The sequence below is a fragment of the Phoenix dactylifera genome, chromosome 3, assembly GCF_051530095.1.
Source record: "Phoenix dactylifera cultivar Ajwa chromosome 3, Ajwa_hap1_PhDact_Kaust_v1.1, whole genome shotgun sequence".
Lineage (NCBI taxonomy): Eukaryota > Viridiplantae > Streptophyta > Magnoliopsida > Arecales > Arecaceae > Phoenix > Phoenix dactylifera.
This window is the reverse complement of record NC_143192.1, coordinates 40,874,856-40,893,264: the sequence shown is the minus strand read 5'-3', so window position 1 is coordinate 40,893,264 and position 18,409 is coordinate 40,874,856. Positions and strand designations below refer to the sequence as shown.

Here is an 18,409-nt window from a genome sequence, read left to right as displayed (position 1 = left end):
TTTTTTTGACGTATGTTAAATTTTTTTGGTGTACCGAATATTGATATGCTATCTCTACCGAATATTGGTATCGCATTGGTAATGATATAATACATTCCATACCATTTGGTTCGGCTAGAACGGCGAACTGCTACGGTCCGTGACTAACACAAGATGCGAACCATGTGCTAAACTGAAGGGGCCCAATTGCACAATGATCGTTAATGGCCCAGCACAAGTATATATTCTACATCCTTTTGTTTTTGGTAACAGCAGGTAGCCTTGCGAATCCTCTAGTAAGGGTACGTCAGGTTTTTGAAATATAACAAATATGTAACTTTGGAGGCAGAAATCTGCAGAGCACAACACATAATGGATAAAGCAAGTAATGATAGGAGCTCTGAACATTGGGAACATGGCAAGAGTAACATTATTCAGAGGGCTCTATTATGCAAGGACATGCCATTCAGGACTAGAAACATAAATTTATCATGCCAATATTGAGATGACACAATCTGATAGTGCTGAAACCTGCTTGGATTGCCATTGAGAAGAGCAGACCTCTGAATTGATAGGGATGCCGACTGATTCAACTCACATTAGTAATCAGACTTGCACTGTCAGCTTTTGAATTGCCAGGAGCATAGTAGCGTACCCAAACATGGTATGAACCAGAAACCTGAATGAACTTCTAAAATGCATCCACCACTAGAAACTTTCCCAAACTGAGAGTTCAGCAATAATAATAAACTACATTTCAACTTGACATTGACAGTTATTTATCTGTACAGTTTCTAGTTTTTTCTTCTTCTTTTTTACAACCTATCAAGCTAAAGACAGATTATGTGCATTTATTTCCACATGAGTAGCTTTGTAACCAAAATTTGACAGAACCCCACTACCCATGAATGAGATTTGTCACCTCTAAGAGAAAACTTGATTAGAATACGGATGTCTGACAAACAATGACAGGCTTTGTGATTAGATACGATCCAAGATGATGGGTTTCCTCAGTAAGTAATACCATGGGCAGTCACTTGAGTCATATATATTTACTTGAAGAGTCATATCAATCGTTGGAAGATTCATTAGTTTGTCTCTGAGTGAGTTCTGCCATGAGACATGTTTAGATGACTTCTTAAATTGATGATGTATCTGTGGATCCTTTGCCGATCAGAAGGAGGGAGTGAAAATGGTGGATTCAATGGTAGCAGTATTGCTTCCACCATAATAAATGTAAGCAATGCGATTGCTCTTGAGTACAATGCAACTGCTCTCCTACTGTTTCTCATAACTTCTTCCACCTGAAAATAAAGCACATTAAACTAGTGAATAGTGATGGTGAGAAGATAAAATCAACAGGTATAAGTGCCAAAACTGTTTATTTACTGTATACCTAGGAGTCGGAGCAGAACAAAAAAACAAGAAGATAAAAATGTATCATATTGAATCTCAGAAAGTTTTTGACTAAGCCTGAGGTGTTGCAATTTCCTAGATTTAGTTGGCCAACCAGCCAAGGGCCACAAACAGACCAGGATGTTAAACTTCATTGGAGAAGGGGAAAGTGGAAAGGTCGTGCCACTGTAATCTCAAACTTTCCGGTCAAGATGTTAGGACATTGTTTCCTCAGAAGCCAGAATCTGCCTCATGAGTCACCCACATCATACCTGATCTAGAATCTGGCTCTCTGACCAGCACATGCTTGCCACTTCTAGGGCTCTTTAGACAAGTTTATAATATCAAAACTAGCATTGAAAAAATTGCATTTCATGATGTTATTATTGTTATTTTGTAAGTGGGTGAGAGGGAACCTCCATTTTCTACATAGTCCTTTTTGAAACAATATAGCACGAACAAAAAGTGTTAATAATGAGGCTCCATATACTAACACTAAAGATCAGGTGTCCTATGAGTTAGTCGACCAATCATGCAAATATCAAAGTCTGACAAAGGATTTCTCAAAAGCATCAAGGTGTGAAGTAATAAAGTTGACAACCTGATTACATTCCAAAGCAGGTGATACAATTTCATTATTACCCAAGCAATATATATATATATATATATTTAAATATGTGGCCAGATATTCCTGTTTGTTATAGCAGGCTTCCAATAATCATAAGTTACCCGTCATTCATGTAAAATTCAAGGAAAGGCATCGGAAGCAAACAAATTTGTGATATCTAAACCACTCAGATATTGATTATTGTTTAGGAAGTTTGAAATAGTAACAAAATCACTCAAACCTTATGCAAGAAAAAGATGACAAAATAATATGGGAAACTTCTTAGATAGGTGCTTGTTTGAGACTGATCCTACAACACAGCCTGCAAGCGAAAGACTATTGATGAGATTAAAGCATGGAGTCATTTGTATTATAACACTCCAGTACTCATGAAATCCTTTAGTATATCAGCTGGCTTTGCATTTCAATATAGCTAATCAATATTTTAAACAGTAAAGGGAAGAAAATGATTACTTACAGCACCACGTCTTCCATCTTCTAAAGCTGTTTGAAAGATAATCTCCATTGGATCTGGCATCACCACATCACCTGAAACACATGGTGATTCTTAAAATGAAAATCTGTAAATTGCTTAATACACTAATGAATGGCAGCAATATCATAAACATCGGCTAAACCACCTATGTCCCGCAAAGTATTAGAAATCTTTTCAGCTCGATCACATGCAACGACAAATCCTTTCTCTGCCCAAGAGCAAATGGATGATGGCTTCATGAAATCCACTCCCTCCGCAATGTTCAGAGACATATGGTCTTTTTGATGGGATGGAGTTTCATTAGCAGAAAAAGTATTCAGAGCATCTGCCTCGGCTGTCGAGGCCATCCATGAACTACATATGTGTAGGGCTTCTTTCCATACAGCTAAAGTCACGAGTTCAAGTGAAAATGATTCCAGATGCAATCCTTCATGAAGCTGTAACCATCACACAAATCATCAAATACATTTTGTTAAAGTAGAGATTCATTTCCAGGTTATGCTAGTGAATAGGAAAGAGCTGCATCCATAAAGTAGAATGTCCAGTTTTTCTATTTTATATGACAGGTTTGTCAGATGAAGTTTGTGTGTCTGAACAAAGATAGCTTGTTAAAAAACATACTGCCATGCTGTGCCAGGATTGCAAAGGTGGCACTAAAGGGAACTTAAAAATCGATGAGTACTGTGTTTGAAAAATTCATGAGCCCTCATTTTCATTAAGAAAAAACAGTGACCAATAAGTACTCATTGCAACTACTTGGGGTTAGCTCTACGAGTCCTCATTCAACAAGAATTCCAATTTAGGGCTGCCTCTAATATTGTTTCAGGCTTTTCCTTATCTTTTCTCACAGCTTCCATGCTACCTTAGGTCCTCTCCTCCTCTAGTTGCATGTTTTCCAAGGATTACTATTTTTTAGGGAAAAATATTGAGCAAAAAGGAAAAACAAGTCACAACTATCTTTATCAAAGTGTAGGTCCACCTGATCTTTCTAATATGAGATAGTTATGACCCACCCTTTAAGGACTTTGTCGGTAATAAAACCTCTGGCCTCCCAGCATTGGCATGTGGTAGCTGGTACCTGGCACCTTCTTAATAACCAGATAGTTTGACAATACCCTTCCTTAACTGGTTAGACGGGCTGTGAATGTGCTTTCTTCTATATATATCAAACCTCAAGTCATCACCATCGTTCTGGTCTAAAATACCAACTCACTTGTTCGTTGGCCTTCCCCATCTGCATCTCCTATTTTAAAATAGGAGAACCAACATTATATGACTCATAGCTTTTCTTCTTGGTTATGGGTTCAGCTCGGATGCTTATTTGGTTCTCTGGTTGCCCATACTCATGCAAGTGCCTGATGTTGTCCTACACTTTCATTGGTGCATTATGTTCATTTATTCCACCTTTGACTCCATGTTCACCCTTCTCATTCATGTATATCATCACTCCACATCCACGACCATCCCAAATTGTTAGAATGTAATCCGACATGCTTATGTAAGATGCTGATGTTGCCATTTTATCTAGCCTTCTCTTTGGGCTTTCTAAGCCCTCATTCACAACTTTGTTTTACGAGTCCCTTGCCACCCGTTCACTCTTCATAAGGACTCCATTATTTTATCATGCCTGAGCCAAGCATTATCCATCAGATTGTCTACCCCACTAACCATCAACAATTTCAATTAATTGCATATCAACTTTTGGAACCACCACGTTCTGTGTACCTACCTTATAATTTTTGGATGCCAACATTGAAGTTGCTCTCTCATCATGCTTGGTGTCTATTTATAGCCTGTCTCTATCAGAATTAGCACCACGAGGATTCCCTTGCTATGTGCATTCCATACAGACAAGCAACCTTCATTGACATGCTTGGTGTTGGTGACATGTTTCAGTCATCATCATCTACATGTAGACTTTTGGCATTAGTTGTCAGCTGTCATCTTCATAAGCCAACCACCAAATCACACAACTAAGCAATCTTACAGGCTAATTGTTTTAGTTTACAAATTTCTCCATTTCATTACAGGCTTCTAGCTGTTACTGCTGTAACCTGCGGCTTGATACATGTTCCTCACCACATAGTTACTCTCTGGCCAGTAATTCAACTTTACTCTTTAGTGCCATCGCAACTCATAGAGATTGCTTGTTATTTGGTCTCTCTCATCAACATCAGTTCATTATTGTGCTTATGACCATCTCTTCATGCTTGTGCTTCATCATCTTGGCTCATCCTGGGACTCACAACTAGGCTGCTCTACAGTCAGGTTCACCTGCCGCAGTTCTACTTCACTGTTTTACTCCATTCTGTCAGTGGATAAATTGTTCATCGGTGGTTGGCTTTGAATCTCTTGTAAAAAACTGTTGGTGTATAAACTCATGTTTGAGAGAGCATGATCAAGATAATATCTTATTATCATGTATGTAGACTATGTTATATAAATTTTTAGTACTTTGATCCTCAATGTCCTGTTTTATTCCCTGTATGAGTTTGTACGCAGATTTCACATGTAGAATCTATCTACACGAATATGCATGGTGCAGTTTCATGCTCATCGGTAAGTTTTACATATACATAGGCTCAATGCCACACTGCAACACTATTCCACATATAAAGCAAATAAAATAGATAAAGTGGAATTCCCTGGTAAGACAATGTAGACAAACATTTTAAGATCCATCAATTCTCATTAAAATGACGCAGATAACTGGCAATTGATACAACTGCAGCTATCATGATTTCAAAACTTCCAGTAGTTGTAGAGTATTCCAGAAGAAATTAAACAGATGCAGCTTCAATTAGAAATTGCATACCTTTTCTTGTGCTAATTCTGTGAGGACATTTACATACTGACTTAGAAGCAGAAGCCTAGTGGAAGGATGCAATGATGACGACTCCTGCACATCCTCTGACGCAGTAGATGCCTGTAATTTTGATAAGGGAGAAGAAACATCGCTTCCCATACTCTCTGCACCAGAAATATTGCTAATGACTAGCTCCCCAGTTTGCATCAGGCCAGCAGTACCCTTGCTTGTCTGCTTTGGTTTGTAACTAGGAAGTCTAGTTGTCGAATTATCTTGCAAGGATGTCTCAAGTGAAGAAAATAAGGCCTCCATAGAAGCAAAATGAGTTTGAACAAGAACATATTCTTGTTCGAACGAGTCGGTGACTGGACAAATACTTGAGATTAGACCAGTCAGCAATAAACAGCCTCAGAGCAAGCTTGAAATCTCACCTTTTGAAGTATTTGTGAATGAAAGCCCCTGGTCCATGCTTCCAGTCTTCATGGCATGCACATTTAAAGAATTTGATGGATCACTATCTCCTAAGTTAACATCTGCAGTATTTTGTGACACCATAGCAGTTCCACTTATCCTACATGTCAACATTAGGCCGCCAAAATCTTTTAAGTTTTAATCAAAGTTTTTCTACAGATATCAATTAGATTTAGGAACTTCATAATTTTAGTCCTTTTAATAAAGACAAGTACGCAAACTTCCTCTAATTATTATCACAATGTAATACACAAAAACATGAAGTTTAAAGTAAACCTTTGTGCCATGAACTTGTGGTTGAAGAAATCTTCAAATGTTAGTCTCTCCACTGCCAAAATAATTGGATACTAAAATTGTTAATACTTTTTTTATGGTGTAATTGTGCCTGCTAAGTCAAGTTGAAGACTAAAAAGTAGACTTCCATTTTAGATTGAATTAAAGCATATTGGAGCTTTTTCTCCTTCAAGATGTTACTCGATATAGGTAATAACAGCTACCCAGCAACATACTGTGGTAAAAGACAGAAAACACACCATGAAATAAATAATCAACAAATGCAAGTTTCTTCAGTACATAAGCAACGTAATGAAAAATTAGAACCCAATGTATTCCATTTCAAGGCTCTAATATCTAACTATATCCATAACAAACAAGATGCCTTTACTATTCTGGTAAAAAGTAATTGTTTCTTTTCCCTCTTTGCATTTTAAAAATTAAAATAAGATAGCATGAAGAGAAGTGAAAGGCTAGAGTGTTAAACACAGCATCACCATAAATCTCTCTCTCTCTGTGTGTGTGCGCGCGCGCACGCGCACGCGCGTGTGTGTTTTGTGTCTATGCATTTGCATACAGCTAAGGGTGGCCAAATTTGGTTCGAGCTGTCCAACCAACCCAGTCTAACCTAGGATATATTGGGTCCATATAATATAACCCTTGTCTGGAAACTGGGTCCCGGAAAGAATAATGTCCGAATTTAAAACATCTAATGGCTCCAGGTCTGTAATTTAGACAAGCGAGGTCATTAATATAGGGAACATCAAAAACAGGTCATGTTTGGATCAACAAACTTGGGAAATTCAGACTCTTGCAAATAAGGCTTCAAGACCGGATCAAGTCCATGTTTGCTAGTCTGGAAAATTTGAGTTCTCACAACAGGGCATCAAGAATCAATTCAAAAGAGACCATCAAAGCAACATGATCATCAAGCATTCTACTAGAAATGCTTCACTCAGCCAGTGGTAATTATCACTTATGATTCCATAGCTAGTCCAACCTAGTGACTATTTTTGAGAATTTTATGAGCTATTTTTTTTCTTTTCAAATTTTGTTCCTAAAGGTATAGAGTTCATTACACTTTAAAAAAAAAAATGTTGTTTCTTATATTTTTCTGACTATAAGTCTAAAATGGATTAAGCAACGAATCTTATGGTTTAGGAAACACTACACTTACTATCATGTAAAGTCAACTACTGTTATACCATTAATAAAGTTGTGATTCCTTATCAACTCCTCTCTATGGTGAAACACCATACAAGAACCAGTTGTGAGAGGCTACAATTCAGAAAGAAGTTAGGAAAGACTGGGTTTCTTTAACTAGGGCCCTCTGAAGGTCGGAGGTGCAATACAAAGGTTGATTAGCAAGAGGTGTAAGGTGTAATGTTTGTTTCTGGTTATCCCTAAAAAGCTACCCTTGATGATTTAACCTTAGTTATATCACTTCCACATCCTTTAGATTACTGTGCTTCCACACATTATCTATTCAATTTGTCAGCACTTACATTGCATGTTCTAGGGAAAGGGGTTCTCCATCCCCTACTTGTATCAAATGCACAGATCAAGTTTTGTACACCAGTTGATTTCTTTTGGATCCAATAAATCTATTGAGAATCAATTGAAACTCCAAAACCAAGGTTGTGATCAAATCAGACATGATTGAAACTAATCCATTTTCCTTGAAAACTTAAAACCACGGTACCTACAAAACTAGTGTACAAGCCAAATAGTTCACAGGACAAAGTCTTTGGAATCAGATATGGCTGTTATCAAATATGTGATCCAAGAAAGTAGGTCCGACCTAGACCAAGTACTAAGACAAACTGTCAGATGTAAGTTTGAAAACCACTAAAAGTTAAACAAAATGGGTCACTTTTATCAGTCCAAATTAGATCAGCAAACATATCAAGACCTATTATGTATGAAACTAGATGACTTGCAGTAGAACAACATACAACATATTCCTGCCATGATGCATTTGGATTTTGATAATAATGTATGAGCTCCAACATCAACTTAGAACACATTATAATTAAACAAATAAATCATGATGTGCAAATGCTGAATCAAATCCAAGAATTAACTAGATTTCCTTTGGACATCCATACATGTATTTTCTAGTACATAAACATAATATAACCAAGAATTAAGAATTCTTGACATAGACCAGCTCCAATAGGGTGTTAGATGAGATAAGATAATGAAATCCTAGACATGTCATATAGGAAATAGAACATGTTTACCTGGGTTTCGACGTAGAAGACTTCTACAGAGATCAATACAATCAGGATGCAGGTTCACCAAAACATCTTCTGGAAATTGCAGTTCATTAGTTGCCAATATGTTCTGGAAAAGCTGTTACAAACGAGAAAGAGAAAGATAACTATAATGGACCACATGAACTAGTTTCTGTTGTATGCAAAATATTACAAATAATTTTTTAAAAAAATAAACCTGAAAATGAGTATTTCCATCAAAAGGCAGCTTCCCTGTGACCAACTGGAACAGAATTGCTCCAACACTCCATAAGTCAGCCTGCATTTATCAACTTAATAATTGAACAATATTAAGAGTTGCAGGCATTTATAAGTACAAACTATATCAAGTTCTTTTTCATAGCACCTTGGCATCATATTTCCTATCCTGTATAATCTCTGGAGCCATGTATAAGGGGGAACCACAAAGTGTGTCAGCTAACCCTTGAGGCATCAGATACCTGGCAGACAGTTATTTCCAACAATTTAGTAGGGCAACATATAAAGACTTCAATATAGCAGCCATCTGAGTGACATATCCGTGTATTTGGCTTGATATCTGACTCAAGAAGGTGCATTTTACAAGCAAATAAGCAAAGTCTAGGGCAGAGATAATCTCAAAATAGTGTCAAGCCAAGCACAAGATCACATAGCTTGCTTATTTTCAGATTAATAAGCTCAATATCTACAGAAATATATACACACATAATTATTATTTATATGCAAGTAAACACATCGTTACCAATGATCAAGATTTTGGCATCTTCTCTTATACAAGACTGTTCATCTTACATTAACCCTCCACCTTTCTCATCCGGGCTTGGGACCGGCATCGGCGGCGTTACAAAAATCAAGGATACAATATAAATATACTCAGGTAGGGCCCCTTTCAGTTCGCAAAGAAGAGGTTTTCCGTGGATGCAGAATCACCTTAGAAGCTAACTTGCTCTATTCTGCAGCAAGGGAGCATAAAGGGAAACATGCAAATTGTATGAACTAATAAGCAGCCCCCAGTCCATTTACCAGCATAGCAACGGTCAAGTGCTTGGAAAAGAGATCTCAGAAAAACCACACCCGATAAGGTCAGTACAACTCCACATAGATGTATCATATCAATCCTCCACCCAACATCAATCTCTTGGGAATAGGGAGTTGTTACAAGTTTTTCCGGTTTCAACCCCTATCACGTAAGGCCCAGCTCCTGGACCAGCCCCCTCTAGTCTTGGGAGCATGCACAAGAATCCCGGACACTTTTTCAGCCCTTGTTAGTTGCATATTATGACCACGTATTGCAGAAGACCCAACCTAGATACCTACCTCAATTGCCCATATGATGCCTATGTTTATTAAGATTGATCATGTTGCATTATCATATATTCACAACTTCTAGCAATAAAATGATCATTGCCATCAGGGTAATATCCTTGGTCTATTCATGACAGCAAAAGAATCAAGCAAATTTAGAATAAATTATGCATGACCCTACTTTGCATTGCAAGTGGAGATGAGTGCAGGTATAGGTATAATCTATGTGTTCTTTGAACGTCACATATACATCATTCCTTAATGACAATATTTCATATCTTGCCATCTTATTATTTTTGAGCTGAGCAAGTTTATAGTTTAGGTTTATTCGAATTGTGTAGCTCATATGCTTGTGGTCCATGGTATGTCGTATCAGTCAGTACCAAAGAATACCAATCGTACTATACGATATTGGTACCAAACATGTACGAGGTACGGAGGGCATACCGAGTCTCAATACACCAAATTGAACCCCATACCGAGCGTACCGGCACTATACCAGAATGGTACCCATATGGGGTCCAGTATTGACATGGTGAATCTTGTTGTGGTCTACCAATTATCAGCAGTTCAGCATCGTACATCTTTAAAATGGTTTACGCTACTGAGATCATTTGGGAAAGTCAAAAAAAAATCTTTGAATGTTCAACGTGCCTACTTGTTGCTGCAAAGCAATCAACTATAGACAAGAAGCCCAAAAAACAGTTTTGAGCTGCATTATGCAAACTCTTAAACTTTAGATGCAGGCATTAACATGCCCGTGCAGTTGGATGTGATGCAACCCTTGTTTGTGCAGTCCTAGCTTAGCACCTTGTGGTAAAAAGGGCAAGAAATGTCATTGGGAACTTGATGTGATAAGAAATTTCTTTCATGGCATCATCATAAAGTGATGATACTTTTTAATCAACCTTTAACAAAAAGAATGTTATTTCCCTCCAATTTGTCTAGACTAAATACATGGCCAATATGTTGCCTAGGACAAGCATGCTAAAAATAGAAAATTCGTGGATATGTTCTACATGTTTTGTAGGTTTTGTAACTTCAAGATAGTATCAATTAATATATGAATATCAATATAATATGTCCTTGGCTGTAGATGGATACTAAATATATTGCATGATTGATTTAATCGAAAAGATAGGAATATCTTACCAAAATGTTTCAAAGAAAAATCTAGCACGCTTTATGTATATGATGTCATAAGCACATTGAACACCGTTATTCTCTATCTATGCATATGTCTTCTCTAACTAAGATGTTAATCATCATAAGTAAAACAAAAGAACAAGACATAACAATGAGAACAGTATAGCTGCCACCTTTAACCTGCAGTCTCTAAGACTCGCTTAACAAATTATATAATGATCTGCCTAAAGAAAATTTAGCCCACATATTTACTAAGATAAGAATGTTAAATACAATTTCTCACCTTGCAAACCCAAAATCTCCAATCTTCAAGACGGGGGTTTCATCAGTACTTGACAGTAGAAGGTTCTGCAAAATTTAGTATAAGTGGTTAACGTGTAGAAAATAACTAACAAAGCTTTTATTCATATAGCATGTCATATGATGTAAATACAATCAGTAATTAATGTGAATATATAACATTTGGAATCCAAGTATAAGTAACTCACTCATCACATAAGTAAAACATGGTTGTCTTAATTAACAGGGCATGATGCATAGTAATTTTTAAGTAAAATGCAAAAATTCATTAACTGGAACAAGTATATAAGGAGCATCAGTAATTCTAATTCAGAGTTTGGATGAAAAAGGATTGGCGATGGCAGGCAGGTAGGTAGCCTGCTGGCCATAAAGCTGCAAACGAATGTTCGCCATCTCGGTACCGGACCCCATACCGGTGCCACACTAGCACAGTATCGGAACGGTACGGTACAACATTTTTTTGGCATATCGAGTGTCGGTACCCACCCGTATCGGGTGCCGATACCAAACCAGTACGGTACGATACGCCCCGTACTGTCACGCCCCCGCCTCTGCGAGGCACGTGAGGCACCTAGTGCCCACGTGGGGGCCACATGAGGGGGGAACACGGGGCTCCCCTGCCAGATATTGTCCGGTTCTGGGGCGTCCTTCACCCCTCCCCGGTTTTATTATCCACCCAAAACGCGTCTGCAGGATTAGGAGACACCCGCCTCATATGCCCAGGCTCTGGAACGAGTCTTTCCGATGGGATCGGAAAGACTCGTTCCAGAGCCTGGGCATATGAGGCGGGTGTCTCCTAATCCTGCAGACGCGTTTTGGGTGGAAAATAAAACCGGGGAGGGGTGAAGGACGCTTGCGTGAAGCCCCAGAACCGGACAATATCTGGCAGGGGAGCCCCGTGTTCCCCCCTCATGTGGCCCCCACGTGGGCACTAGGTGCCTCACGTGCCTCGCAGAGGCGGGGGCGTGACATTTGGTATCAGAGCCGAGGACGGCTCTTGTCCGATGGTGGAAAGGGTGTGAAGCCCAATAGTCCCACATCGGAAAGACTCGTTCCAGAGCCTGGGCATATGAGGCGGGTGTCTCCTAATCCTGCAGACGCGTTTTGGGTGGAAAACAAAACCGGGGAGGGGTGCAGGACGCTTGCGTGAAGCCCCAGAACCGGACAATATCTGGCAGGGGAGCCCCGTGTTCCCCCCTCATGTGGCCCCCACGTGGGCACTAGGTGCCTCACGTGCCTCGCAGAGGCGGGGGCGTGACACGTACCGTCTGGTTCCGGCCGGTACGACTTACCTTACTTCAAACCTTATCCAACCATATGGAGTTGAATTTATGAATTCGAGCGAGAACACTCAAAGTTCCAAAATTTTAAATAGTCTGCCATCAGTTGACATTATGAATTGGAGATGAATTCAGGGAAAAAAAAAACATGAGCCAGCAAGGGAACTGCAGTAAAGTTTTGAATACTAATTCATGGTAGGCTTGGCTATTTTTTGACTGAAACTGATGGCGGAACCACACTTGATCAACTTGGTGTTGCATCAAGGCCAAAACATCTGACTAAATTTGAAATAGGTGAGATACAAGTCAAAGCTATGACCTGCTTTGGGTCCTTAATTTAGCCAGCAAGTATCCAAGTAGTGATTTGGGATAAACCGAGGTTTTCATTACCAACTCATACTGGCTAGTATGGGGCATGATGTACAGACCAGTATGGTATGGGTATACCAACACATGGTGCAGCTACTAGCTGACTCCAACAGCATACCACGTGTCAATACAGGGGTATACGATCCTGATCACTGACAAGACCAGTACCCTCAAGTTACTATACAGGGTACAATATGAAGACTATAAAGCTTGGGCGACATTACTAGCACCTGAAAAAATCAATTGTATACTAGCAGCTCAATATGTCCGACAAAGTTTAGTTTAATCTAGTGGATATATAGCTGATGCTAAAAATTTTAAAAGACAAATGTGAGTTGTTAACACCTTACTTATTCACCATCTTCCATGGCATCCTCTTCTAAGTCCAGTTGTGAAGGGCATTTGCAGCCACCATGTTAGCATTGTTGAAAAAAACTATCATTATTAACCTTGATATCACATTTAGTTTCTAAGTAGAATTGTTATGTTATATTTTTCCTCGCATTTTTTTTTCCTTGACTTTGCGATGAAATATATCATGCTGGTTAGCTCATTGAGTAATCTGGATGGTTTAGTTCACTGAGATTGATACACAAGCAGATATTAGTAATGAAACACCAATCCACTGGAAGGTTAACTCATGTTTAAATAACCATGTATCCACTGATATGAGAGAACCAACCCCTGTCATTCCCAATTGACAGGAATGCAAACCTTTCGCATCTTTTTTTGATGTAAATCCAAGCCTTTCACATCAGTTGCACAAGCTGTGCTCTTGTGGCCAAGGAACAACACTTTATAATATCACTATAGTTGGAAAACCAGGTTGTACATAGGGAAGTATATTTATCTTAAGAGACACAAATTATAAGCCAGAGAGTAAAATAATAGAGCAGACTTTCAGGAGGTGATAAAATAACTGATTTGGCACATGGAAGTATCAGCAGAGCTGGCCAGTTATTTGATTGTTCTCTTTAGAGTTTTTATGTTCTTGAAAAATAACGCACACACCAGCTGATAACCAAAGAGAATTGTCTATTTGTCCAAACCATAGTGTTTCAAATTACATAACATTTACAAGCTCTATACAGGAAACTACATGATGCACCTATCTAATTAGATTTACTTTTTGTTACTTTTTCCTCCCATAAATGTACAAGAAGGTTTAGCTCTCCATCAAAAAATCAATCCATTAGAAAATGGAAAAGAAAAAACAAGTTCCGTAGTTGCTCAATTTCACCCAGTTCCATGACATGATCCACCTAGTGTTATGACGAAAACTACACAGCATTCAGTGGTTTTGGACACATCATCTACGAAGGGTTATATGCTGAAAGCTATGCAGTCAGTCCCTCCTCATCGTAAGCAAATTCAAATCATGCGTATGCACAGAGTCATGGGCAACCTAGAAATTAGTGAGCATCTGGTTGTCCTTTAATGCAGTACTTTTACAAAAAAACTGACATCAACGAGGCAACTCCTCTGCTGCAAGACCAATTAGTTCAAGATTCTAATCGAAACTTAGTTCATTTTTTTCAAGGCATAATTCTCTCTGTTCACTTTCCAATCTGTAACAGATGACATTCAGCAGTAGCATTCTGAGATCGATACTAAACAAGCAGAAAACAGCAAAAAAAAAAAACCCACCTGCGGCTTCAGGTCTCTGTGGATGAGATTGCTCTCTCGAAGAATCTGCAACCCCGAAGCTGCACAACCATAGTCCAAACTCGAAACCTTTAACAGCAACACGACAAAAACCCATCCAAAACCAACCCATGAACTCATTTTAAACCCCAGAAAACCACACGTACCCAGCTGCCGCATAAAGTGCCTCGCCACCGCCTCCGAGACCCTCCCCCGCCGCTCTATATACGCCGCAAGATCACCCCCCATGCAGTACTCCAGCACGAGAAATATCTTATCCTCCGTCTGTTCAAAATTAGCAAATAAGCGAAGTGATATAGATAATTAATTACAAGAAGACAGCGTACCTGGATGGCTTGGTGGAGGCGGATGATGTTGGGGTGGGAGACCTGGCGGAGGATGGAAATCTCTTTGAGGAGGCCGTCGCGGATCTTGGAGCTGAGCTGGTTCTTGTCGATCTCCTTCACGGCCACCTCCAGGCCGTGCTGCCGGTGGCGCGCCCGCCACACCACCGCGAACGACCCGGACCCTATCTTCGGCCCCAGAATGTAGTCCCCGACCACCCGCCCCCGCCCCGTCGCGAAAGAGCTCTCCTCCATCTTATGATGCGCTTCGGATTTGGTAGAGAGAGAGAGAGAGAGATTATAGAAGTTTAGAACATCAGATAGACTGGTAGTACTTGTGTTACTGTTTTGGCTTCGTCAAGGGAGAAAGATGGTGTGAAAACTGGGAACCTGTTTGTTCTGCTGTGCGGGAGCAGGGGAGGACCAGAGAAGAGGGGAGAAGAAGACGTGGATGCGGTACGGCCGTGTGGGTCGCAAATTTCTTGCGTGCGGCTCCGTATTGAAGGTCTTTCCAAGGATTTCTCGGAACGATAACGTCGCAGGACAGCTGTTTATCCGCCGGTTCCTAGGATTTAATAGATGTCGCAGATCGAAGCGTATTCGAAAACAGGCTGTTTTGTGGGGCGGAAAGGAGTTGGAAAGATCGAAAAGTGCGGACGGATTTTGTGAGACGGGGAAAATGGGGCTCGCATTGATAAGTTCGGGTTGTATCTTCCGCCAGAAAGAATGATTGATCTTCTTTCGCCATATAAACCGTTGGATCTAGACTTGCACATCTCTCAAGGCAGTTCATTGCGCTATCCAACGGTTGATGTCGCGAAGGAGGGTGGATCATGCTTCCGCTAGAAAGATACAACCCGAACCCCGCATTGATTCTCTGGCCATTACGGATGGGAACTTTTTGGAGTCTTTCGGTGGCTAATCAGACCGGTGGTTTGATTGGTCCAGTATTCCGCCTGGTAAGCGACGGTCGATTGCTGGTTTTGCTCGGCTTTAGTCAGTTAGTGGGAGAGGGCGGGGGATTTTGGAGGATTGCCTTGATGCTTATCTTTGATCGAGTCTTATCGTCTAAATAGGGCGAGTAAGCTTGTGCTTGAGGTGCACGCAAGCAGGCAAACAGCTTATTAGCTGATCTAACCAACGTCGTTCGCCACCTCCTGGGTTTTGGCTGGCGTTCGATGTGCTCTCGTCGTGGATTGGTCAACGTTTGTCGGCCACTCAAGTAGGGAACGGTAATCATTGTTAAATATTGCTGATGTGGATACTGAAACAAGAGAGATGCCGGGATTAAGTAGGCTCCCCATGCATCATTGTTGTAGGCGGATATATACACGCACGCAAGCATGTATACATACACACATTCAAAGAATTTTGTTTAGCATAACCAAGTAGGCACGTCGTACTCAGCGATTGGATTCTTTTTAGGATAATAAACTTCGAATCAAGAGAGTTTATAGGAAGTTGTTTGAGCTTTTTGTTCGGATTCTTTTTACAATTTGTCTGTCGCATACATAGTCAGCTAGTTTTAGGTCTAACTTTCTTCCATGGCCAGCTAGTTTTAGGTCTAACTTTCTTCCATGGCGTACCTTGATCTAGGTAGAGCTCATGATTTTGTTTCTTATATGTTTATTTAGAAAATCAGGATCAATTTAGAGAACTTCTCATGAGTAAGGTTTTAATAGTTCACTTGACTTGAATTTGTAGCTAGAAATAAGGTTTTCATTGCTCGTGGACTTAGACCATGCTGGAATACTCCGATATGTTGCGGGGAAAAGATTTTTGCCTTTGTAATTGAGAGTAATACAATGAAATCCTTAAGTTACATATTGTTAGGAAAGACCCCTTCACTAGATGAAAACTTTCTTATCTTTGTGTGAGTAGAATGAGAATACCATAATAATTAATCAATGTAAAAACTACCAAAAAATCAAACCATAAGAAAGCAACAATAATTTTTAGGTGGAAAACCCTCCAATATGAGGAAAAAAAACCACCGGACCTTAGTCCATCACAAACCTCCACTATCAACAATAATGAGCTTATAAAGTATCTTCTCTAGGCTAAGCTAGAGGATCACATACATCAAGGATCTCTTCCTTGGATTACAAACAAAGAGTTTATATGAAAAAGAGTTTAGGCTCCAATAATAAAATGAGAATAATCTCACCGAGTGTAGGTTTGCACAAGGTTCTTTTTCCTCTTGAGATGCCTTGAATAAGATCTTCACCTCCTCCTTGAGATGGATTCCACAAGCACTTCACCAAGACGGCTACCCTCTTTTTCTTCTCATCCATCCTCTAATAGAATAATAAACCCTAACCCCTCTTTTCCCTCTTTTTGTTTCCTTTTTTTTCTCTCTTTTTTTCTTTATTTAAATTGCTGGGTCCCACCTCACATAAGTTGGGACTCGGCCAACAATTCTTCTCCTCCCACCTTATGTGAGAGGCTCCACCAAGCTTACCTTAAGCATACAAATATTATGCTTCTTCTTAGGCAAAATTTTAGTCATCATATCCAATCCAATCTCATTGGTATGGATTTTCTCTAGATGCAAAAGCTTTTCTTCCAATACATCCCGAATCCAATGATACCTCACATCAATATGCTTCGACCTTGAATGAAAGCTAGGATTTTTGCTAAGATGAATGGCACTCTGATTATCATAATAGAGAGTATACTTTTCTTGTTTCAAGCCCAATTCTTGGAGGAATTTTTTCGTCCACAACATTTTCTTACATGCCTCTGTCACTGCAATATATTCGGCCTCTGTAGTGGACAAAGCAACACATTTCTGCAATTTGGACTACCATGAAATAACTACCCTTGCAAAAATCATCATGTATCCCGATGTAAACTTTCGAGTATCAATATCACCAGCCATATCTGCATTTATGAATCCTTCTAGCATAGTTTTTCCATTTTCAAAGCATAAGCAAGCTTTGGAAGTACCTCTAAGGTATCTAAGTATCCATTTGACTGCAGCCCAATGTTCTTTACCAGAATTCGAGAGAAATCTCCACACAACACCAACTGCATAGGCTATGTCTAGTCTTGTACACACCATGGCATACATCAAACTTCCTACTGCTGAAGCATAGGGAACATTTTACATCTCCTCTTTCTCCCTTTCATTTGTAGGACATTGCTTGTTTGTGAGTTTGAAATGATTTACAAGTGGAGAGAAAATCGGTTTAGCCTTTTCCATATTAAACCGCTCAAGCATCCTTTCAATATACCTTTCTTGTGATAGCCAAAGCTTCTTGATCTTTCTATCGCGAGAAATTCTCATGCCAAGCATTTGCTTTACGGGTTTCATATCTTTCATGGTAAAAAACTTGCTTAAGTCTTTCTTCAACCTATCAATTTTGTTAGTATCACGACCAATAATCAACATATCATTTACATAAAGCAATAGAATGATAAAATCACCATCACTAAACCTTTGCACATAGACGCAATGATCGGATTTTGTCCTTTTGTAGCTGTGGCCCATCATGAAAGAATCGAACTTTTTATACCATTGCCTTGGTGCTTGTTTAAGCCCATATAAGCTTTTCTTCAACTTGCAAACAAGATGTTCTTTGCCCTTAGTTTTAAACCCCTCAGGTTGCTCCATATAAATTTCTTCCTCTAGGTCTCCATGCAAGAAAGTTGTCTTCACATCAAGTTGTTCAATCTCAAGGTCCATACTAGCTGCCAAACCCAATATAATCCGAAGAGATGACATTTTCACAACCGG

At 39.5% G+C, this 18,409-nt stretch overlaps 1 protein-coding gene across 5 annotated transcripts; it reads right to left on the bottom strand.

Annotated features, from left to right (window-relative positions):
* Window positions 1-711: 711 nt before the first annotated feature.
* On the bottom strand, window positions 712-15,234 carry LOC103720373 (serine/threonine-protein kinase ATG1a). Of its 5 annotated transcripts, none has more exons than XM_008810042.5 (14): window positions 15,061-15,234; window positions 14,674-14,936; window positions 14,494-14,611; window positions 14,330-14,388; window positions 11,017-11,081; window positions 8,650-8,743; window positions 8,482-8,562; window positions 8,271-8,382; window positions 6,031-6,082; window positions 5,715-5,854; window positions 5,293-5,648; window positions 2,623-2,914; window positions 2,460-2,530; window positions 712-1,283 (listed from the first exon to the last, which is right to left on the bottom strand). In XM_008810042.5, exons 2-14 carry the CDS (start codon window positions 14,923-14,925, stop codon window positions 1,068-1,070), a joined length of 1,908 nt encoding a protein of 635 aa, XP_008808264.2. In that variant the 5' UTR covers window positions 14,926-14,936; window positions 15,061-15,234; the 3' UTR covers window positions 712-1,067. The 5 variants fall into 5 exon arrangements, with proteins under 5 accessions (XP_008808264.2, XP_088574554.1, XP_088574553.2 ...); XM_088718428.1 differs by having other exon boundaries at window positions 5,293-5,555; window positions 15,061-15,209; XM_088718429.2 differs by lacking the exon at window positions 712-1,283 and adding an exon at window positions 2,242-2,303 and having other exon boundaries at window positions 15,061-15,209.
* Between the last annotated feature and the right edge of the window lie 3,175 nt (window positions 15,235-18,409).